The sequence below is a fragment of the Crocuta crocuta genome, unplaced genomic scaffold (assembly GCF_008692635.1).
Source record: "Crocuta crocuta isolate KB4526 unplaced genomic scaffold, BGI_CrCroc_1.0 scaffold234, whole genome shotgun sequence".
NCBI classification, from domain to species: Eukaryota; Metazoa; Chordata; class Mammalia; order Carnivora; family Hyaenidae; genus Crocuta; species Crocuta crocuta.
The window spans coordinates 1,009,530-1,035,451 of record NW_027529647.1 but is presented as its reverse complement, the minus strand read 5'-3'; the positions used below and the strand labels follow the sequence as shown (position 1 = coordinate 1,035,451).

Sequence of the window (25,922 nt, the reverse complement as noted above, 5' to 3'; positions counted from 1 at the left end):
GCCGCAGCACCACTGCCGCGGGCTCCGGGCTCCACCACTGGTTCCGAAACTCGCCTGCTCCCTGCGAGCCGGGCACGTCACCCCTCGGAGCGTCCCCAGCCGCCTTTGGGAATCGGGTCGGGCGTCCGCCTCCCCAGCCCACCTGGTTGTCGATTCGGGTGACGGCGTGGCTGGCTTCCGGAGGTGATCACCGCGTGCCCCGGGGTTCCAGGCCCTGGCGGCCGCCCCTCTGGGCCTCAGAATCCCGGGAGGGTGTCACCCTGGCTCTCGCTTTCCCCCCTCCACCCAGCCCAGGAACAAAGAGCAGAGCCCCAGTTCAGAATGGCCTCTGCAAGCTGGGGGTCGGAAGTGTCAGGGGACACCTTGAGGCTGGTCAGGGTCAGGACAGGAGACAGGTGCTGGGGGTCGCTGGGAGGTGTGGGCGTTTGGGGTGGCTTATTCCTCCTTCCCCAGGAGTTGGGGGGAGGGGCTGGGCTTCTGGGCTGGGTTCTGGCATCCATCCAAATGAACCCCTGCCTCCCTGGGCAGAACCCAGTGGCAGGAAGTGTGTGTGTGTGTGTGGGGGGGTTCTCTGGGCGCTGAGCCTGCTGATTAAGGGGGGGTGCTGAAATCCCCACCCCCACCTTGGTTGGGTACTGTGCCCAGCCCACCAGGGGAAACACTCCTCTTATGGCCCTCCCCAGTTTTAGGTTGAGGCAGTGTCTCCTGCAGGTCTTTAGAACAGGGTGACCCAGCAGGGTTTAGGGCCCCTCCCTGGACCCCCTCTGGCCTGGGGCAGAGGCCAGTAGGGCAGATGCCAAAGGATGTTACCTGGGCAGCGTTGCCAATGAAAATGTCAGTTTGAATTCCCAGTTCCCAAATCATACTGCCCTTATGGTCCCCTTCTCCAGAAGGCCGGTTGGGGGTAGGCGATGGAGACGAAGGCCATGGGGAGGCCTGTGGCCCTAGGCCAGCTGAAGGACCAGGCCACCAGCCCTTCCTGGCTCCTGAATTCTTAATCAGCATAAATATTTACTTCCTTCCTCCCCTTCCAGGCTCCCAGCACAGAGGAGCTTCAGGGAGGTTGAACTGGGCTTGTGTCTAAAAATAAACAGGTGGAGGGACAGGCAGACACACAGACAGACATAACTGGGGGAGGGGGGTCAGGCAGAGGGCAGCTCCCTGGCCAGCCAGAGGGAGAGTGGAAGGGGCCCAGGTCCATCCATCACTGTCCCCCACTCACCTGCCCACCTTGAGTCTGGGGCTCCTAAAGGACAGGGTGGCAGCCTGATCCCAGCCCTGCTTGCATCGCTGAGATCCCTGGCCCTGCATGGCCTGGGGGGGGGCAAATCCAGACAGATCTGACCGCTCTCACCTGATGCACTTTAACTGGGACAAGTCACAGATGGGGCCCTACCACCAAGTGCAGCTGCCCCTCCTTGAGCTCTGATATTAGCCATGTGCTGGTAGGGTCTTGGGAAGTCCTAGAAGCAGAGGGTCCTAATGGAGGGAGGGGGGGCTGCCTTGTTCCCTGTGTGCTTGGAGGGTCTTGGCAGAAGTAGAGCTTGTCATGGAGACGCATGAACCAGAGAAAACTGTTTAAAGTTGCTGAGGGGCCTGGCCTGGAAGAAGGATGAGTGGGGATGTGGGGGCTGCCCTCCTCCTTCCTGCTGCACAAAGCAGGTCTGCACGCGTGTGGGCCATTCTGATTCCCAGGCAGAGACAGACACTGAAATATACGGTCATTCACCATGTGGTGGTTACAGGGATGTCCTGTATTGAATTACGCAAACGTGGATTTGGTGAATGACGTGGACTATCTCACAGTGTCAGCTTGTTTAGCAGATAGATTTTTCAGGGTGTGATCGTCTCAATTAACAAATGCAGGGAAACACTTTTGACCACGTGCGAAAAGGTTGCCCGTGGAAAAAGGTTGAGTTTGGAATAAAGAGTTGACCTTGCTCTTCCCCGTCATTTGTACGTGAAGAAAATTACACCGTTGAGAAGTTCTAAGGAAGTGGTGAAAATAACGGCATGAGAACTTATAATAAAACAACATCATCAGCAGTGAAAAAATGATGTATGTACCTATATATAATTAATGACCAGACAGAGCTGGTCCACTTCCCTCCAAACCCTGTTCCTGGCTGGCCTGCCTGGATCACGGTCCCCAGCTGCCCCCTGGTGGCGGCCCAGAGCCCTGTGGCTCCCCAAGGCCCATGAGCACCTCTCTGGCCCTCACCTGGGAGGCAAGGCCAACCTGTCTGCCGCCCCATCCTTTGGACCAGGCTTGCCGGAGACACGCTCGTAGCCGCCTCCCCTTGCAGGTGGCCACGGCTGCCTGGGCCTAACACGGTGGGCGCTCGGCAACTGGAAGCTAAGGACCACTCACGGCTGCCTTGGAAGACTCTTGTTGCTCTTCTGGTCTGGTTCTGGGTCTTCAGGCTCAAACCAGGCATGTGATCCCAAACACGACTTTCCACTCGGTCAGAAATGACATTTGGGACATGGCTGACCATTTCGAGGGAGATGTGGCCTTGAATCCGGTGGTCTGCCACTTTCTAGCTCTGTGACCTGAGGCAGTGTCTCTAAGACTCAGTTTCATGGCAGAATGGACTCTCTGAGCTTTCTCCAGAAAAGACTTGAGGCTAGTGGACATGGGAGCTCTCAGTAGGTTGTTGGCTCTCTGCTACCCTGGGCCAGAGCCACTCAGAGGGGCTCCCTTCACACTGCGGGACATCTATGCTCTGTCCCCTGTGGGCTTCAATGGGTGCGGGCCGAGGAGAACCCTGAGGTCACAGACTCACAGCACAGCTCCTGTCCTCTCCCAGGTTCCTGCCTGAAAACCAGCTTGGGAACCCCCCACTGCCTGCAGCCATCTCCAACCCAGCCCCCCATCACCATGCACTCCTTGGACGAGCCGCTCGACCTGAAGCTGAGCATCACCAAGCTCCGAGCGGCGAGAGAAAAGCGTGAGAGGGCGCTGAGTGTGGTCCGGCACCGAGCCCTGCACAGGGAGCTCGGCCTGGTGGATGACAGCCCCACCCCAGGCTCTCCGGGCTCCCCGCCCTCAGGTACAGNGAGCAGGTCTCGGGTCCCGGTGGAGCTGTGGCAGTGGAAAGAACGTCCAAGGTGTGTCCACCAGGATGTAACCACAGCCCCTAGCGGCTTTCAGCCTAGAGCTCTGTCCATTTATCCTCAGCAGTTTGTCTACGGAGGGACACTGTCCCCAGGGGGTAGCACAGTAGAGCCAGGATTCAAACTAGGCCTCCGGGAGGGGCTGGTAAGGGGGGCAGGGAATTCACAAGTAGTGACAAGGCCCTGTGACCCAACTCCTGGGCTTTGAGGTCAGTCAGGTGAGTAGAGCTTGGGGACAGAGCCCAGCAAGATCTTCTCAGGGGGTGCATGGGGCTCAGGACTCCCACTCTGCCTCCACTGAACCCTGAAAACCACACCTACCATGTGAGCTGTAAGGCTTTGGAAGCAGCCCAGCCCCAGCCCCTTGTGTTACAGAAGGGAGCAGTGGGTCAGGGAGGGGCGCAGGCAAAGTCAGAAAGGTCCCTACCTGCCAGTGTGACAGGAAGCCAGGGGTCTGGCTTCAAGTTCCTGTTCAATGGGTACGTTCCACTTTTTACCTTGACGAATGGCTGAACTCTCATGGTGACAAGGGCCACACCTGTCAGGTGTGCAGCCTGCTGCTCAGATGCCTGGGGCCCCAGGGTGGTCCTGGGGGGGGTTGCGGGTGGCATCTGCTTCCAGGATCTGGGGGGGGGGATTCGTGGTACCTTCCGCTCCAGCACCTCTGAATAGTCTTTCTCTTTCTTAGGCTTCCTGCTAAACCCCAAGTTCCCCGAGAAGGTAGAGGGACGCTTTTCGGCTGCCCCTCTGGTAGACCTCAGCTTGTCACCGCCGTCTGGGCTGGATTCCCCCAATGGCAGCAGCTCGCTGTCCCCTGAGCGCCAGGGCAACGGGGACCTGCCTGCAGTGCCCACCGCGCCGGTGAGGAGGGCGTGAGGGCTCTGGAAAGAGGTGTACTGGTTTCCTGGAAGGGACCACAAACTGGGTGGCTTAGAACAACGTAAATGTGTTATTCTGTCACAGTTGTGGAAACTGAAGTCTGAAATCAAGGCATCCACAGGGCCGTGCTCTCTCCCAAGGCTCTGGGCAAGAGCCCTTCCTCGCTTCTTTCCAGCCTCTCCTGGCTCCTGGCGTGCCCTGCCTTGTAGCAGGTCACTCCACAATCTGCCTCTGGTGACCCCTTGCCTTCTTCCCTCTGTTGTGTCTGTGTCCAAATCTCCCTTTCTCTTATGAAGACATCAGTCACTGGATTTAGTGCCCCCCAGTCCAGTATGATGTTGACTGCATCTGCAAAGACCCTGTTTCCAATTAAGGTCACACCCAGGGTACAGGGGGTTGGGACTGGGACATGTCCTCGTGGGGGACACAGCCCGCCACGGAAGGAGACGGGTGGTGTGGACCAGCTCTCTCCCCCCACCTTACCCCTAGGACTTCCAGCCACTGCGCTATCTGGATGGTGTCCCCAGTTCGTTTCAGTTCTTCCTGCCTCTGGGCTCTGGGGGGGCCCTGCACCTGCCTGCTTCCTCCTTCCTCACCCCCCCCAAGGACAAGTGCCTCTCGCCAGAGCTCCCCCTGCCCAAGCAGCTGGTGTGTCGCTGGGCCAAGGTGAGTGGGGGAGCCAGGAGGACCAGGGCGAGGGCTGGGGTGCGCGGCCGCACACTCAGAACCGTCCTCGGCCCCACAGTGTAACCAGCTCTTCGAGCTCCTGCAAGACCTGGTGGACCACGTCAACGACTACCACGTCAAGCCCGAGAAGGACGCGGGGTACTGCTGCCACTGGGAAGGCTGTGCCCGCCACGGCCGCGGCTTCAACGCCAGGTGAGGGAGGGCGAGAGGGGGGGCTGGGGGAGAGGGGCTCCGGGGTCCCGTGAACTGAGTCGAGATCCCCCCATGCCCTCCCTGGAGCAGGTACAAGATGCTCATCCACATCCGCACGCACACCAACGAGAAGCCGCACCGCTGCCCCACCTGCAGCAAGAGCTTCTCGCGCCTGGAGAACCTGAAGATCCACAACCGGTCGCACACGGGTGAGTGGCTGGGCTGGCGGGCAACGAAGGGGTGCGTGAGGGACAAATCTCACTGTGCAGTTGTCGCTTTGCGAGTGCCACTTCCGGGCGAAGCCCCTCCCGGGGGTCAGACCCTCTACATCCTCTCTTGGGGCACATACACATCTTGAGGCGCCGCAGCCCGCACTGTTTTTTGTGAGGTGGCGTGCGCTTGCCCCTCGCTGTGCCCAGGCACCGTGCAGCCAGCACAGGCGACACAGCCACACACCTGATTTAAATTTCCTATTTACCAAAACCCCCCACCCTCATTGCACATTACAAAAAGTACGAAGGAAGAGGTAAGATGAATTGTAATGAAATATTTTCTCGAACCCTATATATTAAAATACTATCAATGAGACATTGGATTGATTTGGTACGAAGTCTGTGGCATCACAATCTGGTGTGTATCCCCGCCCTCCTCCCACCCCGTATGTGCTCTATGCTCACAGCACATCCCGGTTCGGGCCGGCCACACCGCAAAGGCTCAGAGCCCAGACAGTTAGTAAATCTGGAGGCATTTTGCTGAGCCGGGGCTGGAGCACAGCTGCGGGGAGCGTTCCGGCAGTGCTCAGGGTGGGCCATGCCCCAGCAGGGTCTTCCGGGAAGTGTGGAAGCAAATTTGTGGTCCTGCCTGTGGAAGTGGTCACGGTCATCCACAATTTGAAGCACAGGGCCGAGGCCAGGCCACGGGCAGGGCTTGGGGGTGACCAGGCCGGCTGTTAGTGTCTGTGCCCTGCTGCCCCCAGCTGGGATCGGATCTTGGGCCTGGGGCGCGGGCGGGGTGCGGAGGCCGTGCTGGGGAGAGGCCCCTCACGCGGCGCCGCCCTGCAGGTGAGAAGCCCTACGTGTGCCCCTACGAGGGCTGCAACAAGCGCTACTCCAACTCGAGTGACCGCTTCAAGCATACGCGCACCCACTACGTGGACAAGCCCTACTACTGCAAGATGCCTGGCTGCCACAAGCGCTACACGGACCCCAGCTCGCTGCGCAAGCACATCAAGGCCCACGGCCACTTCGTGTCTCACGAGCAGCAAGAGCTCCTGCAACTGCGCCCGCCCCCCAAGCCACCACTGCCCACCCCCGATGGCGGCCCCTATGTCAGTGGAGCCCAGATCATCATCCCCAACCCTGCTGCCCTTTTCGGAGGCCCTGGCCTGCCCGGCCTGCCCCTGCCCCTGGCCCCCGGCCCCCTCGACCTCAGTGCCCTGGCATGTGGCAACGGTGGGGGCAGTGCGGGCGCAGGGGGCATGGGCCCCGGGCTGCCGGGCCCCGTCTTGCCCCTCAATCTGGCCAAGAACCCGCTGCTGCCCTCACCCTTTGGGGCTGGCGGACTGGGCCTGCCTGTGGTCTCCCTCCTCGCTGGCTCCGCTGGCGGCAAGGCTGAGGGGGAGAAGGGGCGTGGGGCAGTGCCAGCCAGGTCTCTGGGCATGGAGGGCCGCAAGACACCCCTGGAGAGGACTGAGAACAGCCGTTCCCGGCCGAGCCCGGATGGCCTCCCCCTGCTGCCGGGCACCGTGCTGGACCTGTCCACGGGGGTCAGCTCGGCAGCCAGCAGCCCAGAGGCGCTCGCTCCGGGCTGGGTGGTCATCCCGCCAGGCTCTGTGCTGCTCAAGCCGGCCGTGGTGAACTGAATCAGCCTGGTGGACAGCTGCCTGCAGCCCAGCTAGGAGCTCCTGGCCCCTGCCCCCGACGAACGGAAACTCTTCTGCGAAATAGCAATAATGTCCTTCTGCCCCTGGGGCCTGGTTGGCTGTGTCCCCCAGGCAGACCCAGCCCCAGACAAGCTGGGCAGCAAGGATGGTGCTAGAAGGTCACTGGCGGTGCCCTGGAGGGGGGCTGGTCCTGCTACCCGGGGAGAGCTGTGCTCCTGGGTGCTAAGGCCTTGTTCACCTCCAGCCCTCCCCCTGCCCTCTCCTTCACCCAGCCCTCAGACCCCCTGGCCTCCACCCTGGTACCTCCCTCATCCAGTTACCAGCCTGGGTAGGTCACCTGCCCCTCCTGCCCTGACCACCTGCCAGCCATGTTCCTGTCCTCTCTAGCCTTTCTGGGGCCCCTGCTCTGGGGGCTTCTTGGACCCCTTTCCCTCTGGCCCACTCTCCAGAGGGAGAGCAAGACAGACGCAGGCAAAGCCACAGAAAGAAGCCACCTTATCCCTATGACAAGGTGCCTCCAAACTCCAAAAGGGAGGCCCGCTCTGCCAGCTGCCCCTCCCCACTAGCCCGTCCAGAAACAGCCAGCACGGAGGGTCAGCCCCTTGTCTGGGCTGGACACTCTCCAAAGTGGGGGGCTGCTGACCACTCACCTGCCCCTTAACTACTGGGCCTTCTCCCTCTCCTTTCAGGGCCCTGGAAGTGTGGGGAGCACTCTAAGAGAGGAGGGGAGATGCCAGGATCTTGGGCCCTCACTTGGCTCGGGGCAGGTGGGACCGGATTGGCCTAGGGCAGTGGCACTCTGCACAAGGGACTCTGGAGGCTTGCAGGGTGTCAAGAGGTGGGAGGCTGGCCGGGGACAACCTCAGGCTGGGACACAGCTCCCATTCTGGGGGTGCCAAGTCACAGCCAACACACAGGAGCAGTAAGGCTCCAGGCCAGCACTGGCTGTGGGAGCTTTCCAGAGGCTGTGGACTGAAAGCCCTGGGCTTAGGGACAGTATGGAGAACTAGGATGCCCAAGGGAGGGCCCCATCCCTCTGCCCAGGAAAGGGAAGCTGGAGGAAGGAGCCTGGACTTAAGACATGGCTGTTTCCTTTGGCTTTGGCTCTTCCCAATGGAACCTCTGCCTCTCAGTGGCATGGGCCAGAATCAGCTAAGGATGCTGGTGTTCCATACACCCCACGGCCCGACCCCACCAGGCCCTGAGGCCGTAGCACATATGCTCTCCCCGCCCTGAGCCCCTGCTGTTCCCTCCCTGGAGGTGGCCTGGTGCCATCTGGGAGGTGCTGGCCTGGCAGTCAGGACTTCTGGCTCGAAGGCCTGCCCAGTCCTTGGCCACATGACCAAGCACTCCATTCCCCTGCTGCAGAACAGGGAGCTGCAGGCCAGCAGTGGGGTGGTTAGCAAGCCTGCAGACCCCACCCTTTCCTGGACTGCCCTTCTGTCCTAGAGGGGTCACCCTGACCTGGCCTGCCCTGACAGGGCCTGGCAGTGCTGGCTCTGCCCCTTGAAGGGGCTGTGAGCAAAGGAGGGAGCTGGTCTCCTTTCTTCGGGCCCCACCCAGGACCCAGGCCTTAAATCCCCAGGTGGGGGTGAGGGGTTTGAGACTCAAGCCCAGGGAGCAGAGGAACAGGGCACTGGAAGGTGACATTAGCTCAGCATGTGACTCGGTGATAGACCAGGCTCGAAAGGGCTGGTGTACGTGTTGTTGTTGTGGGTTTGTTGTTGCACATTCCAGGATATCAGTATTTTAACAGGTTCTAAGTGCCTTTCTATCGTAGCTTATGTTTTCCTCCTCTTGGCTCCATTGCTGTTAGCATAGAGTTTAAAAAAAAAGAGATAAGCTAATGACTATAACAATATATTCCTCCATGTGAGAGGAAGTTTATAAAGAAACAATAAAAGTGAGTTCAAAGACAGTTTCTGTCTTGGCCGTGCCGTGAGCTAAGCCACCCTGCGCCTGGTTCAGGTCACCCACCCCCAGAACACAGCATCCAGAGGCCCTGTTGTGGGACTTCCCTCTCACCCTGTGGGTGTCGCAACTGCCTGATCTGCTGCTGGGAGCTGGGGGAGGAAGGGGGCAAGTGCTGAAGGAGCCGGACATGGAAGGTTCAGGATGCAGCAGGACCTTGTCCTGCCACCACCTGCTGTGACTTTGATAAGAGGCTTAGTTCTGGGGGAGACACAACTCGTCCACTGAGAGGCTGGCAGAGGCTTTTCTCTTCCGCAGCACCGGAACATTCCACCCAGATTCCAGAGATTCAAATTCAGCTCAGGGAGAGGCGGCCTGTGACTGAGCTGGGCACCTGGGGCTCGGTGGGAAGGGCAAGGGCCGACCTGAGGATGGGGGTGCTGCAGGAGGGGCCCAGCACTGGAGCTGTGACGGGAGTGGCCGCGTCCAGTACGTGACAGCTCAGCAGGCAGGGCAGGGCTGGCTTCTCACCAACCCCGCCTACCCCAGCCCTGCGGGGTGTCCAAGGCATGTAACCAGGGATGCCATGCCGCTGACTCCCCCTCCCCTGGCGGGAAGAGCAACCTGCCTTCTGGAATGGGGATGCGTGCACTGAGAAACGCGGAACAGACATTTATTACCGAGCTATAAATTAGAGGTGGTGGGCAGGGTGCAGGAGGGGCCGGGTGGTCACGTTTTGGGCATCTGCTCCTTCTCTCTCTCCTCCTGGGCTTGGATTCTGAGCTCCTCCTGCAGGCGCTCCCTGGCTCGGACCACCTGGAGGGAGTTAGAAATGGGCAGGGCCCTGAGTGGGGTGGGCCTCTGCCCTTCCCAGTCCTCCCAGCTGCGGGTCCCTGCAGAGCCCTGGGCACGGCTGAGCCAACAGCTTGGGAAACACAAGTGCCTCCCTTACAGGTGCGCAGCATTCGCAGGGGGACAGGCACGCCTTGCTCTTCACCAGCCAGTGGTCCTATTCCCTCAAAGCCATGGCTCCTGGGAGGGCCACCGTCAGGGTGACACAGGGCCCAGACAATTTAGCCCAACTGGCTGGGCCCTAGGGAGCTGAGGTGGTGGCAGCCTGGGGGAGAGGGGGGCCCCCTGAGGCTGGGGCACCAGGGACGCCCGGCACAACTGCCTGGCTGCCAAGCTCTGAACAGCCTGGGAACGAAGGACCCCCCAGTGAGAAGAGGGCCTTGGGCTTGTCCCCTCCCAGCATCAAAGAGCACTCACCTTGGACTGCAGGTAGAAGGAGCCACCCACGGATTTGTCGTTCACCTTGAATAGGTGTTCGTAGTTCTGCAGGGGAGGGGAGACGGTGAGAGGGTGTGCAGGCTCTGGGTTACAGAGGCAGGGGAAGCTAGGAAATGACAAGGAAGGAAAGCCAAAGGGTTCAGCCCTGCCGCCCACGTGCCCCACTGTGTAACCCAGGAAGCCCATGTGACTGCTGGCGGACAGAGAGGTGGACAAGTGCCCACGGAGGGAAGGGGCTTGTCTACCACCGCCAACTGCTCTGTCCCTGCCACTGTCTGCTTTGGGCCTAAAAACAAATGAGTGACAGCGGCTGCCATAACCTGGGAGTCCAAACACCTGCCCCTTTCCACCAGGCCATGTTCACTCTTCCGGACCCTCGCAGCCTGACTCCCCCCGGCCTGCACCTCCATCCTGGTCTGTGGGGCAAGGCCTGTCTCAAAGCCGACCTAGTGGCCTCACCTTCTGGATCTCCTCAGGGCTCAGCTTGGAGACATTGAGAATCTGCTGTGCCTCCTGGAGGCTGAGGCCCGACAGGTTGGAGGCAGCTGCAGACTGGTATCCAGCACGTCCCCGAGCGTCAGCTGCTGCCCGGCTGGCTGTGTGGACACACGGGTGAGTGCTTGGCCCTCAGCAGCCCAGAGGTTCCCCCTGGGCCTTCCAAGTGGGCAGCTCAGCCTGCCAGGTGGCATGGGAGAAGACACACACAGGGACAGGGTGCATCTCTTCTCCAGGAGTGGCTTTTTTTTTTTTGGGTGAGGGGTGGGGGACAGTGAAGTGAGGACAGATTTACTCCACTGGTAGACAGGTACAGGGTCTGGTCCCCAACCTAGACCACAAGATGGCTCTATTCCTCTCCTCTCCCCTGCCCCGTCCTCCCAAGTGCAAAGCAAGTTGGGGAACTTTAGGCGACAATGGGAGACAGAGTAAAGCTGCAGGTATGAAGAGGCAGTAATAGCTCAGTTGAGACCTGGCTGCCCACCAGTTACCTAGGTCACCAAAGCAGGTGGCTCAGGTGACCTCTTCTCTTTCAATGACCACAGAATCGGGATCCACTAAACTTTTTCTTAAAGGACCAAAGAATAAATATTTTAGGCTCTGCAGGCCAATTAATATCTGGGTTTGCAACTAGTGACTCTTGAAAGCAGCCAGAGGGTATGGCTGTGTTCCATAAAACTTTATTTACAAAAACAGGTGGTCAGGTGAACCAGTTTGCCCATTCCTGCTTCAATGTTCACAGTCAACCGGCTTTCCCTTTCATGAGAATGTCCTGACGTGCAACGATACCCCCCACCCCCTGGAAACGCCCCAGGCTGCCAGAACTGCAGCATCCTGGCCGGATGGCCCTGGGGGAAAAGGGGGCTCAAGCTTACCTGCAAACTCCTGCCGCAGGGCTCGGGCAAAGGCCCTGCCCACCACCTGCACCCCCATCACAATGATCTGGGCCAGGTATTTGGCCTGTGGGCAAAGCAGGTACCTGGTTAGCAGGTTGCATTCTCCAGAAATGGGACCCTGGAAATGGCTGCTGAGTGGCAGGATTTCTGGAGATCTGAGGTAATGAAGCACAGAGCAGCAGCCGCAGAATTTAATCCAAAGTACCCTGATAAAAAGCTTCTGCCTTGTGTGGCATCAGGTGCTCTTTGGAGAGCTGGCTGGGGCTGGATCTGACCGAGTCCCTAGAAGCAAGTGGAATCCTCCCTTGGCCTTCAGACAGGAGGACAGAGCAGCAAAGACAAAGGGGCTGCCGGGCACAGAGGCTTTGAAAGCAACAGTATGGCCTGGAGCCAGAACCAGGGGCTGGTCCCAGACTGGCCACTGCCACTAACTCACCCCGTGCTTCTGTGCTTCTGGGATCGGAGGTTCCAACCTTTGTTCGACCAGCAGGAAACTCAGGGAGCCTGGAGCCACCCCATTTCTCCCAAGACTATTCTTGCTGGTTGCAATCAACACAACAAAAGAGAAAAAGACTCTCCACTTTTAAGGAGCAAAAAGCCCACTATAGGAGGGCATTTAAGACAAAGAACTAACTGGTGAGGGAGCGCCGGACTGGTCACCAGTTCCTTCACTGGTTCAAACACCTGCAGAACTGCTGAGCTCTGCCGAGCACTAGGTACACAGAACAGCACGGCGCCTCAGAGCTCCCGCACGTGGACGAGCCCGGCAGGGAGAGCCTCTTCAGCTCACTGCAGGCCGACACTGCTCACGGGCACATGCAGTGGTTTCCCTTTCTCTCCCTGGCACTTGTCTGTAGTTAGATGTCCTATCAGTCAGCAAGTATCAACTGAACCTGGGTGCCAGGCACCGCGCCAGTTAACCCAAAACCTCAAGACACTGAGGCACAGCCGGGTTTAATGACCAGCCAGAGGACACAGTGGAAGTGGGAGGTGCTCAAGTGGAAGGTGGGCACGAAACCCCGACCTCGGTGCTCTTAGCCATGCCACCCTCAGGCTGCCCATCTCACACAGGGTCCTGAAGGGAGGGCAACTCAGCAACCTGACAAGGATCAAGGACTCAACCCAGATGCCAGAGAGGGGCTCCTCGGGTGCCAGTGGGATCCTGACTCCAGAACTGGCTTTGTTTGGCTTCCAGTGAACCGGCCCCATGGGCAGGCTGGGATGCTGGTTCTGGGACATTGGCAGGAATTAGTAAGTGGAAGTGGGTTTGGATTTCACAAGTAAGTGGAAATGTCATAAGCCCTGTATTTCACACTAGAAAGCAAAGCTCAGTGAAGACTCTCTCAGAGGATCAAAGGGAGGGGCAGGGCCGCGGCCAGCTGCGGGGCAGGAGGCAAGACAAATACTGAGTGCGGGGAGGGAAGCCTTCCAACTTCTCCCTCGGGGCCCACAGCCCCTCCCAGGTGGGACAGGTTCCCAGATGGACAGCCAGTACTGTCTGAGGTACACTGCGGCCGACAGGCCAGTAGGTGACTCAGCCTGCACACCCTTCGGGCCTCGGACCACAGCTTCACCCACTGCCACACACCTCAGCGCGAGGCTACTGCTCCGCCCATCGCTGCCCATCGACTGACTGACTTCTCTGCCCAGGGTGGCGGCTGTTGCTCAATAACGAACGTTAGAAACTAAGTGTGTAACTGGGCAGCTCCCCAACCACCCCTGCAGGCTTCACGCCCCAGTGGCATGGTGGCCCCGGCGTTCGTGCTGCCAGAGCCTCACAGCTCCTGTGGTTTCAGGGGCTACAGTGGCTGCCCAAGGGAGCTGCCTGCTTGGTCCACTGAGGCTACCAAGGTTTGTGTGGGAGGCATCTCCAGGGCATGGAGGTGCGATGTGTGGTCATACAGGCAAGCTTTGGGATGCCTGTGTGCAAATCCCAGCTGCGTGCCCTGGGCATGCTCTCAGGTCCCCTCAGCCTGTTTCCTCACCTGTAAAACGTGACCAAAAATAGGGCTGTCATAAGGATTCGATGAGATAATGCTTGTCAAGTGCCCTGCACGGAGCCTGTTGATACAGTAGGTGATCAATAAATGTTGGTCTTCATTTATTACCCTTTGTTTCACAAAGCTTGACAATGCTCAGACATTACAGAGTAACAAAGCGTTTCCCAAAAAGGCAACTCATCTGATACAGCCACTGATTCCTCAGGGAAAAGGCTGCAAAAAGCCAGGCTGCATTCCTAGGGAGCTGGGAAGCAGTGTGAAAGAAGAGGGAGAGGGCTGCTTTGCAGCTATAAACCTGGACTTCGGCTTGTCTTCTTGCTAGCTGTGTGGTCCTGGGCAAATTACTCAACCTCTCTGAACCTCAGTTTTCTTATCTGGAAAAGGGGGAGAACAATACCTTCCTTATAGGAGGGCTGCAAGGTTCTGAAGGGACAACCCACATAAAACCCAGTGGACAGTCAGTGGCAGGTCCAGAGCAGCCTAACAGCTACCCTGCTTCTGGACCAGACCCTGCTTGGTGCTCAGTGGTGTAGAGGCCAGGCATACCCAAGCTTCTCATCCACCTGTTCAGTACCCAGTGCCAGCTGTGGGTCAGGGGTGCTCAGAGTTCTGCCAGCTACAAGAGGTGGTGAAGACAGGGGCGCCTGGGTGGGTCAGTCGGTTAGGCGTCAGACTTCAGCTCAGGTCATGATCTCACGGTTCGTGGGTTCGAGCCCCGCGTCAGGCTCTGTGCTGACAGCCAGCTCAGAGCCTGGAGCCTGCTTCAGATTCTGTATCCCCCTCTCTCTCTAACCCTCCCCTGCTCACGCTGTCTCTCTCAGAAATAAATAAAACATTAAAAAAAAAAAAAAGAGGTGGCAAAGATAGCCATGGCTGAGGCCCCTCCTAGAAAGTCCTAAAACATCCCACAGTCCACTGACTGACACTTGACCTGAAGGCTCTGTCAAGAACAATTAGCTAACATGGCATCCAACTCAGGCCAAACTGCCGGTTAAGCAGCAGAGGTCAGAGCCACAGGTCGCCAAGCCTGGGACCCACTGTGGGTTACACATACGTTTTCTCATCTGAGGAACACAGCCTAGTGAAGGTCGTCCAAAGCTCTGCAGCTGGGGCAAAAGGCCACAGGAAAGCACCAGGGGACACCAGGGAATCTGGCTTATCTCATGTTAAGTGCATCAAGAAGGGAATTAGCTTTCAGATAGACCGATGTGCAATGTTCCCTTCAAAGCCCAGTCTTAGGCTCTTGGGCTTGTGGGCGCAGACTATCACGGACTCATCCCTTTCTCAAGGATAGGAAGGGGGCTTTGTTCACCCAGAGTCTCTACAAACAGCTGCTGGCATCACAACCAAGCAGGAGGGCAGGCAGGACCATGGTATGCCTGGGGCGCCCGCCTATGGCTGACACAGCAGCCCGTCGGTATTTGAATGAGTGTGATGCAGGTCACCATCACAATAACGCTATGCCCCTAGCCGGGATTGCCAAATGCTTACCACTCCCTCTGCTGGAGGGCCTCAGCCATCCCCCAAGACACACACAATTCTCCCATTGCCACTGCCTGCAAACTCGGCGCACTTTTCAGCCAGGCATTCTTAGCTATGTCTGGCTACAAACGACTTCTCTGGTTTTCTCTCACCTCTCTCCGCACCTACTTTAGATCAAGCGCTCTGACTTCTTTACTCCAATGTCTGCAGCTCTGAATTCACATACCATACAAATCACTCTTGTCAAGTATTCAGTGTTTTTAGTGTATCCACGCAGTTCTAGAAATACACTAAAAAGCATGGACTACTACTAGTTTCAGAACATTTTCCTGTAATGATAGCCATTAACCTGGAATATCCTATTACTCTGATTCTCTGTCAAAACCCAACATCCTTCAAAACTTAACACGTACTAGGGCGCCTGGGTGGCTCAGCTGGTTAAGCGTCTGACTCTTGACTCTGATTCAGGCCATGATCTCACAGTTTGTGAGGTCGAGCCCCCGTGTTGGGCTTTGTGCTGGTAGTGCAGAGCCTGCTTGAGATTCTCTCTCTACCCCTCTCTCTCTGCCTCTTCCCCACTCTTATGCTCTGTCTCCTATCTCTCTCAAAATAAATTAACAACAACAACAACAACAACTAAACACGTTACCCCCATCCCCCAAGTGAAACCTTCCCAGGGCTCCTACCATTTCTATCTTCCCACAGCACTATCGCTTCCTACTAATATGCTGTCCTTCACTGATTCCTCCTTTAAATACAAACTCCTCCAGAGCAACCTTTTATCTTGGCTCTTGAGGGTGGCTCAGGGTTACACGCACAAATGAGAAGAAGGATCCAGTTCAATGGTTCGTTGTAGGTTCTCAAAAAACGGTAGTAACCAGGTTCAAAACCAGACACCGTTGCATGAATGACTCTGGAGAAATCAAACTCAGAAACTCAGTTTCCTTATCTGTGAAGTGGGGACAGCGACAGTACGGACTTCATAAGCATTACCCGAGAGAATCCACATAAGGCCTCAGTTCAGGGCCTGGCACTTGCAAGCTGCTACCTTATCCTTAATATTAAGAAATGGTTCCGCAAACTGACTGCCTCAATCACTTAGGGAACTGACAGAACCTCCGAGGACAGAGCTCAGGACAATGCATTTTTACAGGGTCCTCAGGTGCAACTGTCGCAGCCAGTGCAGCCCAGGTCTGTGGACTGGGTCCAAGTGCCAGGGATATCGCAAAAACGCTCAGTTTTCGGTGTCGAGGGGCCGGTTCAAGACCTAGCTCTACCACTTCCTTGGCAAAGTCTCGGAGACCGTTGGGTCGGGCTTGAAAGCGGGACAATAATAGGGCGACACCACCAACTGGCTGCGGGGCAAAGCAGGGCTCCCGGGTCGGCCCTAGCCTCCCGCTGGGGCTGTGCGCACATGGACTAGAGCACACGGCGACCGCAACTGCTGGGCACTTTCCGGCTGGCCAGGCCCGCCCTGCCTTCCGGACAAGCGGCTCTCCGTGACCCGGAGGCCGCCAGCGCCCGCCGCGATCTTCCCGGTGCGACGCCCCCCGTCCCCTGCTCCTCGTCCGGCACGTGGGTCGCGCGGCACCCGCAGCCTGGTCGGGGGTCGCCGCCCCTGATCCGGCCCCGAAACGGCCTCCCCTCCCCCGGGCAGCGCCCAACTCGGGCCTCACCATGGCGGCCGCTCCGCCTCGGGGTCGCTGGCTCCTGCTTCCTGGCCCCACGGCCCCCAGCTCAAGGGCGGCCGGGGGGGTCAGAGGTCAAGGGAGAGAGCGCGTGCGTGACGCCGCACTAGGCATGCGCACAGTTCCCTCCAGCAGGCTGGTGCCGTGTCGTAACACGTGGGCGGAGCCAGAGGCGGAGTCGGCCCCGGGCTCCGGCTCAGAAGCCAACAGGGGACGGACGATGGGCCGGCGACGGGCGGGTGATAGGCGGGCCCAGGACTCACCCGGGTCCTCACCCGGGCTCTCGCGCTCACAGTGCAGTGCTAGATGCTACAGAATAAATACATCTGTCAAGAGCGGAGCAATTTCTTCCCTTGATTTTGCCAAAACATTTGGTACTAAAAGGTATGCAATAAACAGATAACACCCCACGAACATGAGTAGGATGCCAAAGTCTCACAAATATATAAGAAACCAGGGAACTTCAAAATAGGTTTCGTGCTAGGGTCCCTCTAGCCTGGGAAGGACCCCTCGCTGCCCCCTCCTTCAAGTTCCTGCTCAAATGTCACCTTCTCAGCGAGGCCCACCCCGACCCCCGCCAACGCTGAACCTCGTCCTGCACTGTTTTACAGTAACGGCTTTATCGAGATAAAATTCACACCATCCAATTCACCATTTTAAAGTGCACAATTCAGGGCTTTTTAGTATAGTCACTGAGTTGTGCAACCATCACCACAAGAACACCACAACATTTTCGTCAACCCCTCAAAAAAGTCCCTGCATTCACAACCGCTGCCCCTCCCCCACCTCTCTGCGCTCCGGCCACCACTAATCCTTGTTCTGTCCGTCCCCATGGAGTTGCCTGTTCTGAACATCTCATGGAAATAGAAGCCTACTATATGTCGCTTTTTGTGTCTGGCTTAAACTTCCATTCTTTGTCCCCTCCATTTTTTCCCCCCAAAGTTCTTACTTAATCATCTTAATTTTTTTTTTTTAATTTTTGAGAGAAAGAGAGAGACACACGCAGATTGTGCATGGGGGAGGGGCAGAGAGACACACAGAATCTGAAGCAGGCTCTGAGCTAGCAGCACAGAGCCGGACTTCGGGCTTGAACTCTGCAGCCGCGAGATCATCACCTGAGCTGAAGTCAGCTGGTTAACTGACTGAGCCACCTAGGCATAATTCATGTACTTTATGCTTATTGTTTATAACCTGTTCCCTCCAACTAGAATGTGGATTCCTGGTGGGCAGGACTTTTCTCTTTTCTCCACTCTTGAACTTCAGCACCTGGAAGGATGCTGGCACATGGAAGGAACTCAACACACGTTTGTTCAATGAACAGGCTGCCTTGTGCTATGTTCCGGACCACTGCCCTTTCCTTTCTTCCAACCTCCAAATTCTTTCTTCCCTCAGAGCTGTGGCTGCTTGTCTTCTGTCTGAAACGTTCTCAGGGCTCTATGGCTCAGTGAGCTTCAGGTCTCAACTCTCAGCTTAAAGGTCTCCTCTCAGACTCTGAACACCCTGCTTCCTCTCTATCTCTGCTGCTCCGTTTCACATAATTTGTCTTCTTTCTTTCTTTATTTTTTTATTAAGTAATCTCTATGCCCAACATGGAGCTTGAACTCACAACCCCACGGTCAAGAGTCACACACTCCACCAGCTGCACCAGCCAGGTGCTCCTACTTTGTCTTCTTTACAGCTCTCTTCACAGTTTGCTTACTTGCACAGTCTGGCTCCCTGCACAGGAAGACAATAACAAGGGCCTTGAGAGGCCTTGTCACTCCTGTCCGTTACCGTATCTACCATTCAGACTGTTGTTGGGTATCTACGTGTTGGATGAATGAACTAACTCCTAGCACCTGAAAAGGCACGAGAAGCAAAGTGAGGCCTGAAACAAGGGGGAACCCAGGGTCCAACTGCCCTCACCCAAACTCCTGCCCCCTCCACTCAGTCAGCCAAGAGACCACAGCGGCACAAGAGGCGGCCAGCTTAGAAAACTTTAATTGCGAAAACATCCAGGTTATATGCAGGCCAGTCCTTGAGGGGCTCACACCCCCCTTAACTGGGCCATCAGCTATGTGATGCCCCCCTTTCTCCCGGTTTCAAACCTGGGGAGGAGGGCAACCGGTCCCTGGCCCCTGAGGCTGGTGCTGCTCCATACGGCCTGGCAGGGGGCCAGCCCCCTAGGCCCTTACCTGGAACTGGGCAGCAGGCAAGGTGGGATATGGCACGTGATCAGTGAAGGTGCTGGGCAAAGCCAGCCTAGGTTGGGACCAGCCCAAGGACATGCTCCTGACCCCTCCCCGCTCCCTGCCCACCGTGCTCCCGTGCCCCTGGCTCCACATGCGAGCAGGCAGCTGAGGAGAAGCAGCCAGTCCCAGAAAAAGCAGAGGTGAGGACAATCCATGGGAGTTGCAGCGGGACCCAGAGGCCTTGGAAGTGCCCAAGGCCCCAAGGAGGCCAGGGCTTTTGGGACAAGGTGTGCCAGGGCCACGAGGCATCTTCCAGTTTGAGGGGGAGACCTGAGGTGTGTAGCGGGCACCACGTCAGGGGTTCCGGGAGGTGGCGGCGGCAGGTGAGCCCGGAGGTGGCTGGTGGGCAGTCTAGTCCTGGGGAGGTAAACCAAGTGGGAGGGAGTTGAGAGGTCTGGGGAAGGAGGGTGTCGCAGGCTGCAGGGTGAGGGAGGGACGGAGGGGATGCCAGGGCCCTCTCATCCACTCACCCACTCGTCCTCGTCCACACCTTCGAAGGAGTCCTGAGGGAGCGGGTCCTCCCGGTTCCCCAGCTTTGCCACCATGGCGTTGAGCAGCTAGGAGAGTGGACAGGAGAAGAGGTGGGAAGGGAACAGAATAGGGCTGCTAAGCCCGGGAACACAGGCCCTCACAGTTTGAACTATATCAAGGTTGTGCAAAGAGCCATTTTCATCAGAGCCCTGACAAAGGGGATGGTTTTCACAGAAAAAGACACTTCAACTGAGATTAGGGAGCCAGAGGCAGACTGTGTGCCACGCAGCGCTGGAGTCTGCACACTGCCTCAGACACTCAGACGTGCACCAGGGCCCCAAATGCACTTGGGTCCCAAACCCCTGGCTCTGTTTGGGTTGGGCCAGGCCAGAGGGGGGCCTCCTGAGTCCTGTGGCCCATGGGTCTGCTTCAGGGCTCTGGAAGGTCTCCCCCATCAAGCTGCCCAGCCAAGAGAAGTGTGTGACCCTGGTTCCTGTTCCAGCCTGGGTCGGACAGAGGACTGAGGGCAATCATCAGGTATGGCCAGGACTCGGTGTGTGCCATACCGGTCAGCCCCCTCCCACACCTACCTCTTCCTTCTTTTGTTCGTCTGACTTCTCTTCCAGGTAGAGTGCTGAGGACGGGGCCCGACGAGCAGGGGCTTCACGGGGCACCTGGCTCACTGGGGTAGGGCAGGGACAAGCATCAGACATCAGAGAACCCCCCTCGGTGAGGACTCCTTGCCCAACCCTTTGGTACCCTTTCCTAGGGAATCCTGTGGCAGAGACCCCAGAAGGGGCAATAACAGCTACCCCATCCTCTGTTCCCAAGGCTGCTGTGGACACCATGGAGCGTGTGTGTGCACACACATGTGCATGCACATCAGGGGTGGGAACTGTGATGGAAATACAGACCCTGGGTCTTGCCCTCAAAAGGGTCAGAGTATGAGCCTGGAAACACAAGCACCCTATCCTTGGGATGGCCAGAGGTTTCTGTGTGCCAGCAGGATCAGGGGGATCTTGGACTTGACCTTTTAACCCCTTCTCCAACCCCACACCTCACTTCCCTGCTTTCTACTCAGCACCCCCAGCTGCTCAGCGTACCTGGGGTCATGCCCGGGGGCTGCAGGCTGATCAGCCGGGGCTGCCCATTAGCACCTCCCAGCCAGGCCTCCACACTGAGCACCGGCTCCCAGCTCACGGCTGTGTCTGGGAACACATCATCCTGGAAGAACTCTTTCTGTAGGAAGGACAAAGGGGCTAGACTGGGGCACCTGCCAGAGGCCCAAGGGGTATCAGCACCCCGTGGGAAAGGGGGTAAGGAGAGACCCGGGGCCTGCTCTGGCATTTCTGCCAGTTTCAGAATTGCAGCAGAGTAAGGGAACAGGTACCCCAAAGAGCAGTGAGTGGGACAGTTTGGTGACGGGGGTAGTTAGGCCCCAAAGCCCCTTTTATAGGGGCTGTGAAGGGGGACTAGATGTCGGGGTGTTGGGCCCCCAAGCTCACCCTGACTCGGGGCAGACGGAAGGCAACAGGCTCCAGGGAGGTCTGGCGAAGCCGCAGGCATCGGGCAAACTCTACTTCTTGGATGTCACACTCTGTCTTGGGCAGGAGGATGAAGCCCTGGAGGAGCAGGGGGACCTGAGTGCCAGCACCCCTACTTAGGACCACCAGAACCAAGGCCCATCCTTGAATGGAATGTGCTGGCAGAGGCTTAGCAACTAGCTCTCTGGAGGGGCACCTGGCTCAGTAAGTAAGTGTCCAACTCTTGATCTTGACTCAGGTCATGATCTCACAGTTCATGGGTTTGAGCCCCTGCATCAGGCTCTGAGCAGACAGTGCGGAGCCTGCTTGCGATCCTCTCTCTCTGCCCCTCCACCACTCACACATTCTCTTTCTCCTTCAAAATACATTTTAAAAATCTTTAACTAGCTCTCTGGAGGAAAAATGCCCTGATTTATAGCTTTGAGAAGCCTACTTCTATGGTGTAAAAACCCACCATGGTGATTTCTGTCAGCATAACTTGTCCAATGCAGAGTTGGGAAGACATGTGTGATAGCATCGTATGGTATAGCCACTGACAGAGCCCACAGGTGTAAGTACCGTTGACAGAACAAAAAATACCATAAACTCAGGCAAAACAATTAAGAAGTGATACACTCAATTTTCACTGTCTTGGTTTTCAATATAATTTACTTGTAGGTTCATATAACTTAAGATTTTATAGTTTAATGTTTAATAATGGTGTTTAACAACTAGCTCCAGAGAGCTGCCGGGCACACCCTGGCCCAGTGACCTGCTGACCCCACAGGCCCCTGCACTTCCGCATGTGGCCAGGAGAGGGCGGGGGAGCCCTGTGTCGCACAGACCAGGAGGCCCAGGGAGTGCGCCCAGGCTCACCTTGTGGGGGTCAGACGATGTGAAGCTGTTGCACTCCAGGAAGAAAGGAGCCTCTGGGAGCAGCTCGTACAGGAACACACGGGTGTCGCCCTGGGTGGGTGGCAAGAGTGAGGCGGCCAGCTAGAGCTCCTCCCCACCCTCCCCTGCCACCACCCCGACCTGTGCACTCCAACCCACCTTGCCTGTGAGTAGCACCAGGCTGGTGTCCGGGTCATAGCTGGGAAGCAGGGTCGAGGGAGCCACATCCAGCCCCAGCACTGCCAGAGGGCCACCGGCCACCGCCTTGGCAGGGTACAGGAGTAGCTGGCGCTCACTTCGGCTGCAAGGGAGACCCGGGGAGCAGAAGCAGGTCCTCAGAGCTGCAGGGACCGGAGTCAGGCAAGGACTCTAGCAAGGACCCTGATCTTGCCAGGCTTCGGGGCCTGAGGAGTGCCTCTTTCCCTTCTCTTTCCTGATCCAGTTAGAACTATGACCTGGTCTCCTGCAACAGTGGCCTAACGTGCTGGCCCCACCCCTACGAATGCTCCCTCTGCTGCTCTCTGACCCTCCACGAGCACGGGCCTCATGGCCTCTGTGGCCTGTTGTCTGTACTTCTCTCCCCACGTTCTGCCTCTCACCCTATGCTTCAGCCGTGCTGGTCAGCTTCCTGGCCGTTCCTCCCACACTTGAATGTCCTCTCCTCTGGGTTTCTGGTTACTAGCTCCTTTGTGACTCACTTCAGATGACATCTACCTTAGGAGGCCCTCCCTGATCCCTCCTCCAATGTGCCAAATACTCATTCCTTGGGCCTCCCCAGTAGGCTTGGCTGTTTCATGCTCTTCACCTCGTCGTGACCAGGCATGGGCTCCAGGCAGGAGGCTGTGGCTCTCATTCCTCTGGGTCCCCAGTTGACTCACTGTTCCTCCCCTTCCTCCGTCCCTCCCATCCATCCACCAACCTACCCACCAACCCCCCCATTCACCCATCCATGCATCCAGTAAGTGAGAAGCAGGGACAGCTTCTGATGCCTAACAGGTGTATGTGTGTTTGGGGGAAAAAGGACACAATTAGCGGCTTAAGTCTGGGTGCGGGGATGGTATTCCTGAGTCCTCACCTGTCAAAACCAGATACCAGCAGACAGTGACCATCACACACCCAGACAACACGGGCTCCGCGGGGCCCCTCAGGCCCTGGGCCTTCCTGTTGGGATACAGCACATGAAGCCCAGCAGGGGACCCTCAGTCAGGTGTAAAGGCTGCCCCCATTGCCTCTTGCTCACCTGCAGGGGCTCAGGGCCAGCCCGGGGAGCATAGACCCGCAAGTGCCCATCCTTGCAGACAGTGGCCAGATGCTGTCCGTCGGGACTCCAGGCCAAGCCAAAGATCTGGAGGCAGGTGTGGACGGATGTGAGAGGCAGCCTCTGAGACTGTGGCTGGGTGCCTGCCCCCACAGATGTCCTACCTGGTCCCGGTGCCCCTGCAGCCTCAGCCGCTCAGCTCTGGCCTTAAGGTCCCAGATCCGAATGGTCAGGTCATAGGAAGAGGAGGCCAGTATGTCGGCTGCCAGTGGGTGGAAGCGCAGAGAGTATATCTTCTCTGTGTGGCCTGGGGGTGAGGCATGAGGTGACGTTGAGCCCCTCAGGAGCCACTGCCTGTGTCCCAGCCCCCATCCTGGGCCCACCTGACCTGTGAGCACGGCCTCAGGTGTTGTGAGCACCTCCTCCAGGCCCTCTGGGGGCACCCGCCACAGTCGGATCCTGGCATCCTCCCCACCTGAAGAGAGTGCTGGCTCATCACCGCTGTGCCCAAGACCTCTGGGCTTCCCCTACCCTCACATGCACCCCTGGACCCTCCCGTGAGTCTAGCGCTGAGCATCCTTACCCACAGCAAGGCGGTAGGGGTCAAAGGGGTCCCAAGCCAGATCAGTCACAGCTGCCCCATTCTGCAGTGTGGGCAGTGCTGTGTCGGGCAGGCGGCCAGGCTTCCGCAGCTGTGGGAGGTGACCCCACCCATAGGTCCATCAGTAACAGGCAGGAGGGCTTGGTCCCCAGGGTCTGCAGGGCAAGCAGCACTCCTGGCCCCCCCCCACCCTCTGCAGCTGATGCCCCCCCAAGCTCTCTGCTTCAGCCACCTTGTGCTCTGAGTCCCAAGTGCCAACTGTGACATCCCAGAAAGTGAGGGGGACAGCGTGGAGTGGTGGAAAGAGCTCAGGCTTGGGGCTCAGGCAGTCTGGGTTTGAATCCCAGCTCCACCACTTACACAGCTGTGTGACCCGATAGGTCACTAGGCCTCTCTGTGCCTCACTGCTTTCATCCATCTGTAAAATGGGGATAAGAGTGGTATCCCCGCAGGACAGCTGGGAAGATAAAAGGGGATGCTGGCAGGTGCCTGGCACATAGTTTGTGCTCAGAGAGCGTGAGCTAGTGTGGGTACCCAATGCCCTGGACTTCCTGCAGGTCCCTGGGGGGGCATCAGGTAGGTGGGGTCCCTCACCTCGAGCACAGCCACCTGCCCGCCACTGCTGAGCAAGGGCACAGCCACACGTAGCCGGTTGGCACAGAATCCATCGCTCTCGCCAGGCGTGGTGAGATTGAGCCCCTTAAGGTTGGTGATGTGGCTGTCTCGGTGCAGGACGGTGCCCTGAGCATGGCGGAACTTGGAACTGGGGCCTGGCAGGCGGCAGGGATGGAGCCACATGAGGAGGCCCTGGCCGCTGGCCTGCCTGCTCACCTCGCTGCAGGATGGTGCACAGCCTGGTCCAGGCTGCCCTCTTACTGGGGCTCCCTTCATCCCCCAAGGACAGGCGACGCCGGCAGGCGGGGAGAGGATGCAGACAGGGCCACTTAGCTCCTGCCCTGAGGGACTTACCCAGCACGCTCTGCAGGGATCTCTGGCTGGGGCTGGTGCCGATACCACTGGTGCTAGAGAGCGAGGGCCCCAGGCTGGAGGGTGTGGAGGGGGAGGTCAGCGAGCTGAGAGGGGAGGAGAAGCCCTCCTGGGGGAGAAGCACCCTAGGTCAGCCAGCAGGCCCCCCAGGTTTGTTGGCCAGAGAGAGAGGGGGCCCCTCCTCCCGGACGATGGGACATTCAGGCAAGCTCAGCTTCAGACGGTGGGGACAGTGGGTGGCAGCTGCCAGCTCCTAGCTTTGTAGAACAGGCAGGCCCCGTATGGTTAAGATCTGCCAGGATTTCAAGAGAAACCAGAAACCTAGATTTTTCTGTGAAAGTCTTGCTCAATTTAGAGAACAGCGCCAAGTTCTTTATTCGTGCTTCACGTGTTTCTGTCTCCGTTATGCTTGACGACGACTACAAAAGGCTCGGAGACCCTCAGCCAGGCGAACACACTTGGCAGCTTTGACTCAGGGCCCCAGGATGGTGGCAGAATGGGGAGGATGGGCGGACCGCCCTGGCACTCACGCTGGGGTCCGCATCACCTGCAGGTGTGTCTGTAGGCTGGGCCTGGTCGGGGGAGGGCTCCATAGGGGGCACCAGACAGGAAGTGAAGCTGAGGTGGGGCCGCCGAGCTGGGTGGAGGCTAATCTTCTGCACCTGAGGGAAGAGGTAGTGGTGTCTGAGGCAGGGAGTGGGGACAAGGGGGGACAGAGGGCAGCTGGACTGTGGGGCCATTCATGGGGCAGGTGGAGCTGGGAGTGGCCAGCCAGGCTGGGGGGGCAGGGGTCGGGGCCCTTACCTGCTGGTTGCTCCCCACCCACCAGGCATGGGCGTTGGAGGCAGGGATGCAGCCGGCGGTGTCCGGGAACAGGTCCTCATGGAACTCCACAGTCTGTTGGCAGGTGGGTATGCACGTGGCCAGTGAGGTCCAGGCCCCCAAGACCTTCCCAGCCCCTCACCCAGATGCCTCTCACCTTGCGAGGCACGTGGTAGCTGACAGGCACGATGGCGGAGTCGCTCAGCTGCAGGACACGGAGCACCTCGCAGCCCATGACCGCCAGCGCCCTCCGGGGCACGAGAGCCGCACCCCTCAGCACACTCTCGAGGAGGCACTGGGTCACTGTGGGGAGCAGCATGAGAAGACAGTTGGGGAGGTTGGGGAAGAAAGCATGAGAAGACAGTCAGGGGGTGGGGGAGGGGAGGCGGGGAGACAGCATGGGAAGATAGCCGCGGAGGGGGGGATGGAGGAGAGAATAGGGCTTACCTGGGCTCAGTGCTGGCTGCTGCAGGGTCACCTCGTAGCAATACAACTGACTGTCACCCTGAAAGGAGCACAGCCTGAGCACCGCCTGTGCCCTGGTGGCCTGGCATGTACTCCAGATCAGACACCAGCTCTCCCCCCACCCCGCCTCCCCCTGCCCCGTGCTCTCTTC

General features: G+C 58.2%; 3 protein-coding genes across 3 annotated transcripts in view; 1 reads left to right on the top strand and 2 right to left on the bottom strand.

Moving 5' to 3' along the window:
• Nucleotides 1-2,833: 2,833 nt before the first annotated feature.
• On the top strand, nt 2,834-8,675 carry GLIS2 (GLIS family zinc finger 2). The gene is made up of 6 exons (XM_077762527.1): nt 2,834-3,053; nt 3,806-3,978; nt 4,486-4,662; nt 4,742-4,875; nt 4,966-5,084; nt 5,937-8,675. The coding sequence occupies exons 1-6, from the start codon at nt 2,882-2,884 to the stop codon at nt 6,734-6,736; spliced, it is 1,575 nt and encodes a 524-aa protein (XP_077618653.1). The 5' UTR covers nt 2,834-2,881; the 3' UTR covers nt 6,737-8,675.
• A 650-nt stretch (nt 8,676-9,325) lies between these two features.
• PAM16 (presequence translocase associated motor 16) lies at nt 9,326-16,622 on the bottom strand. Its single transcript, XM_077762528.1, has 5 exons — nt 16,508-16,622; nt 11,329-11,413; nt 10,418-10,554; nt 9,938-10,003; nt 9,326-9,484 (listed from the first exon to the last, which is right to left on the bottom strand). The coding sequence occupies exons 1-5, from the start codon at nt 16,508-16,510 to the stop codon at nt 9,398-9,400; spliced, it is 378 nt and encodes a 125-aa protein (XP_077618654.1). The 5' UTR covers nt 16,511-16,622; the 3' UTR covers nt 9,326-9,397.
• Nucleotides 16,623-18,481: 1,859 nt separating this feature from the next.
• Nucleotides 18,482-25,922, bottom strand: part of CORO7 (coronin 7) — a 39,389-nt gene continuing 31,948 nt past the window's right edge. The window contains exons 6-23 of the mRNA XM_077762524.1: nt 25,754-25,811; nt 25,464-25,609; nt 25,289-25,381; nt 25,015-25,146; nt 24,467-24,593; nt 24,092-24,267; nt 23,480-23,588; nt 23,285-23,371; nt 23,061-23,203; nt 22,879-22,983; nt 22,714-22,799; nt 21,798-21,939; nt 21,621-21,710; nt 20,727-20,843; nt 20,325-20,460; nt 19,812-19,903; nt 19,221-19,307; nt 18,482-19,107 (exon numbers count right to left, since the gene is read on the bottom strand). Of these exons, the coding sequence (XP_077618650.1) occupies nt 19,102-19,107; nt 19,221-19,307; nt 19,812-19,903; nt 20,325-20,460; nt 20,727-20,843; nt 21,621-21,710; nt 21,798-21,939; nt 22,714-22,799; nt 22,879-22,983; nt 23,061-23,203; nt 23,285-23,371; nt 23,480-23,588; nt 24,092-24,267; nt 24,467-24,593; nt 25,015-25,146; nt 25,289-25,381; nt 25,464-25,609; nt 25,754-25,811 (1,932 nt within the window). The 3' untranslated portion in view covers nt 18,482-19,101. The remainder of the gene's footprint in view (nt 19,108-19,220; nt 19,308-19,811; nt 19,904-20,324; nt 20,461-20,726; nt 20,844-21,620; nt 21,711-21,797; nt 21,940-22,713; nt 22,800-22,878; nt 22,984-23,060; nt 23,204-23,284; nt 23,372-23,479; nt 23,589-24,091; nt 24,268-24,466; nt 24,594-25,014; nt 25,147-25,288; nt 25,382-25,463; nt 25,610-25,753; nt 25,812-25,922) is intronic.

Excerpts from the sequence above, each read along its gene's own strand:
- GLIS2 (XM_077762527.1), top strand. The coding sequence starts at position 2,882 with ATGCACTCCTTGGACGAGCCGCTCGACCTGAAGCTGAGCATCACCAAG. Across the intron at positions 4,663-4,741 it reads TGGTGTGTCGCTGGGCCAAG|TGTAACCAGCTCTTCGAGCT; the intron begins GTGAGTGGGGGA and ends TCGGCCCCACAG. Across the intron at positions 4,876-4,965 it reads GGCCGCGGCTTCAACGCCAG|GTACAAGATGCTCATCCACA; the intron begins GTGAGGGAGGGC and ends TCCCTGGAGCAG.
- PAM16 (XM_077762528.1), bottom strand. Across the intron at positions 10,555-11,328 it reads CCTGCGGCAGGAGTTTGCAG|CCAGCCGGGCAGCAGCTGAC; the intron begins GTAAGCTTGAGC and ends GTGTCCACACAG. Across the intron at positions 9,485-9,937 it reads CCTTCTACCTGCAGTCCAAG|GTGGTCCGAGCCAGGGAGCG; the intron begins GTGAGTGCTCTT and ends AACTCCCTCCAG.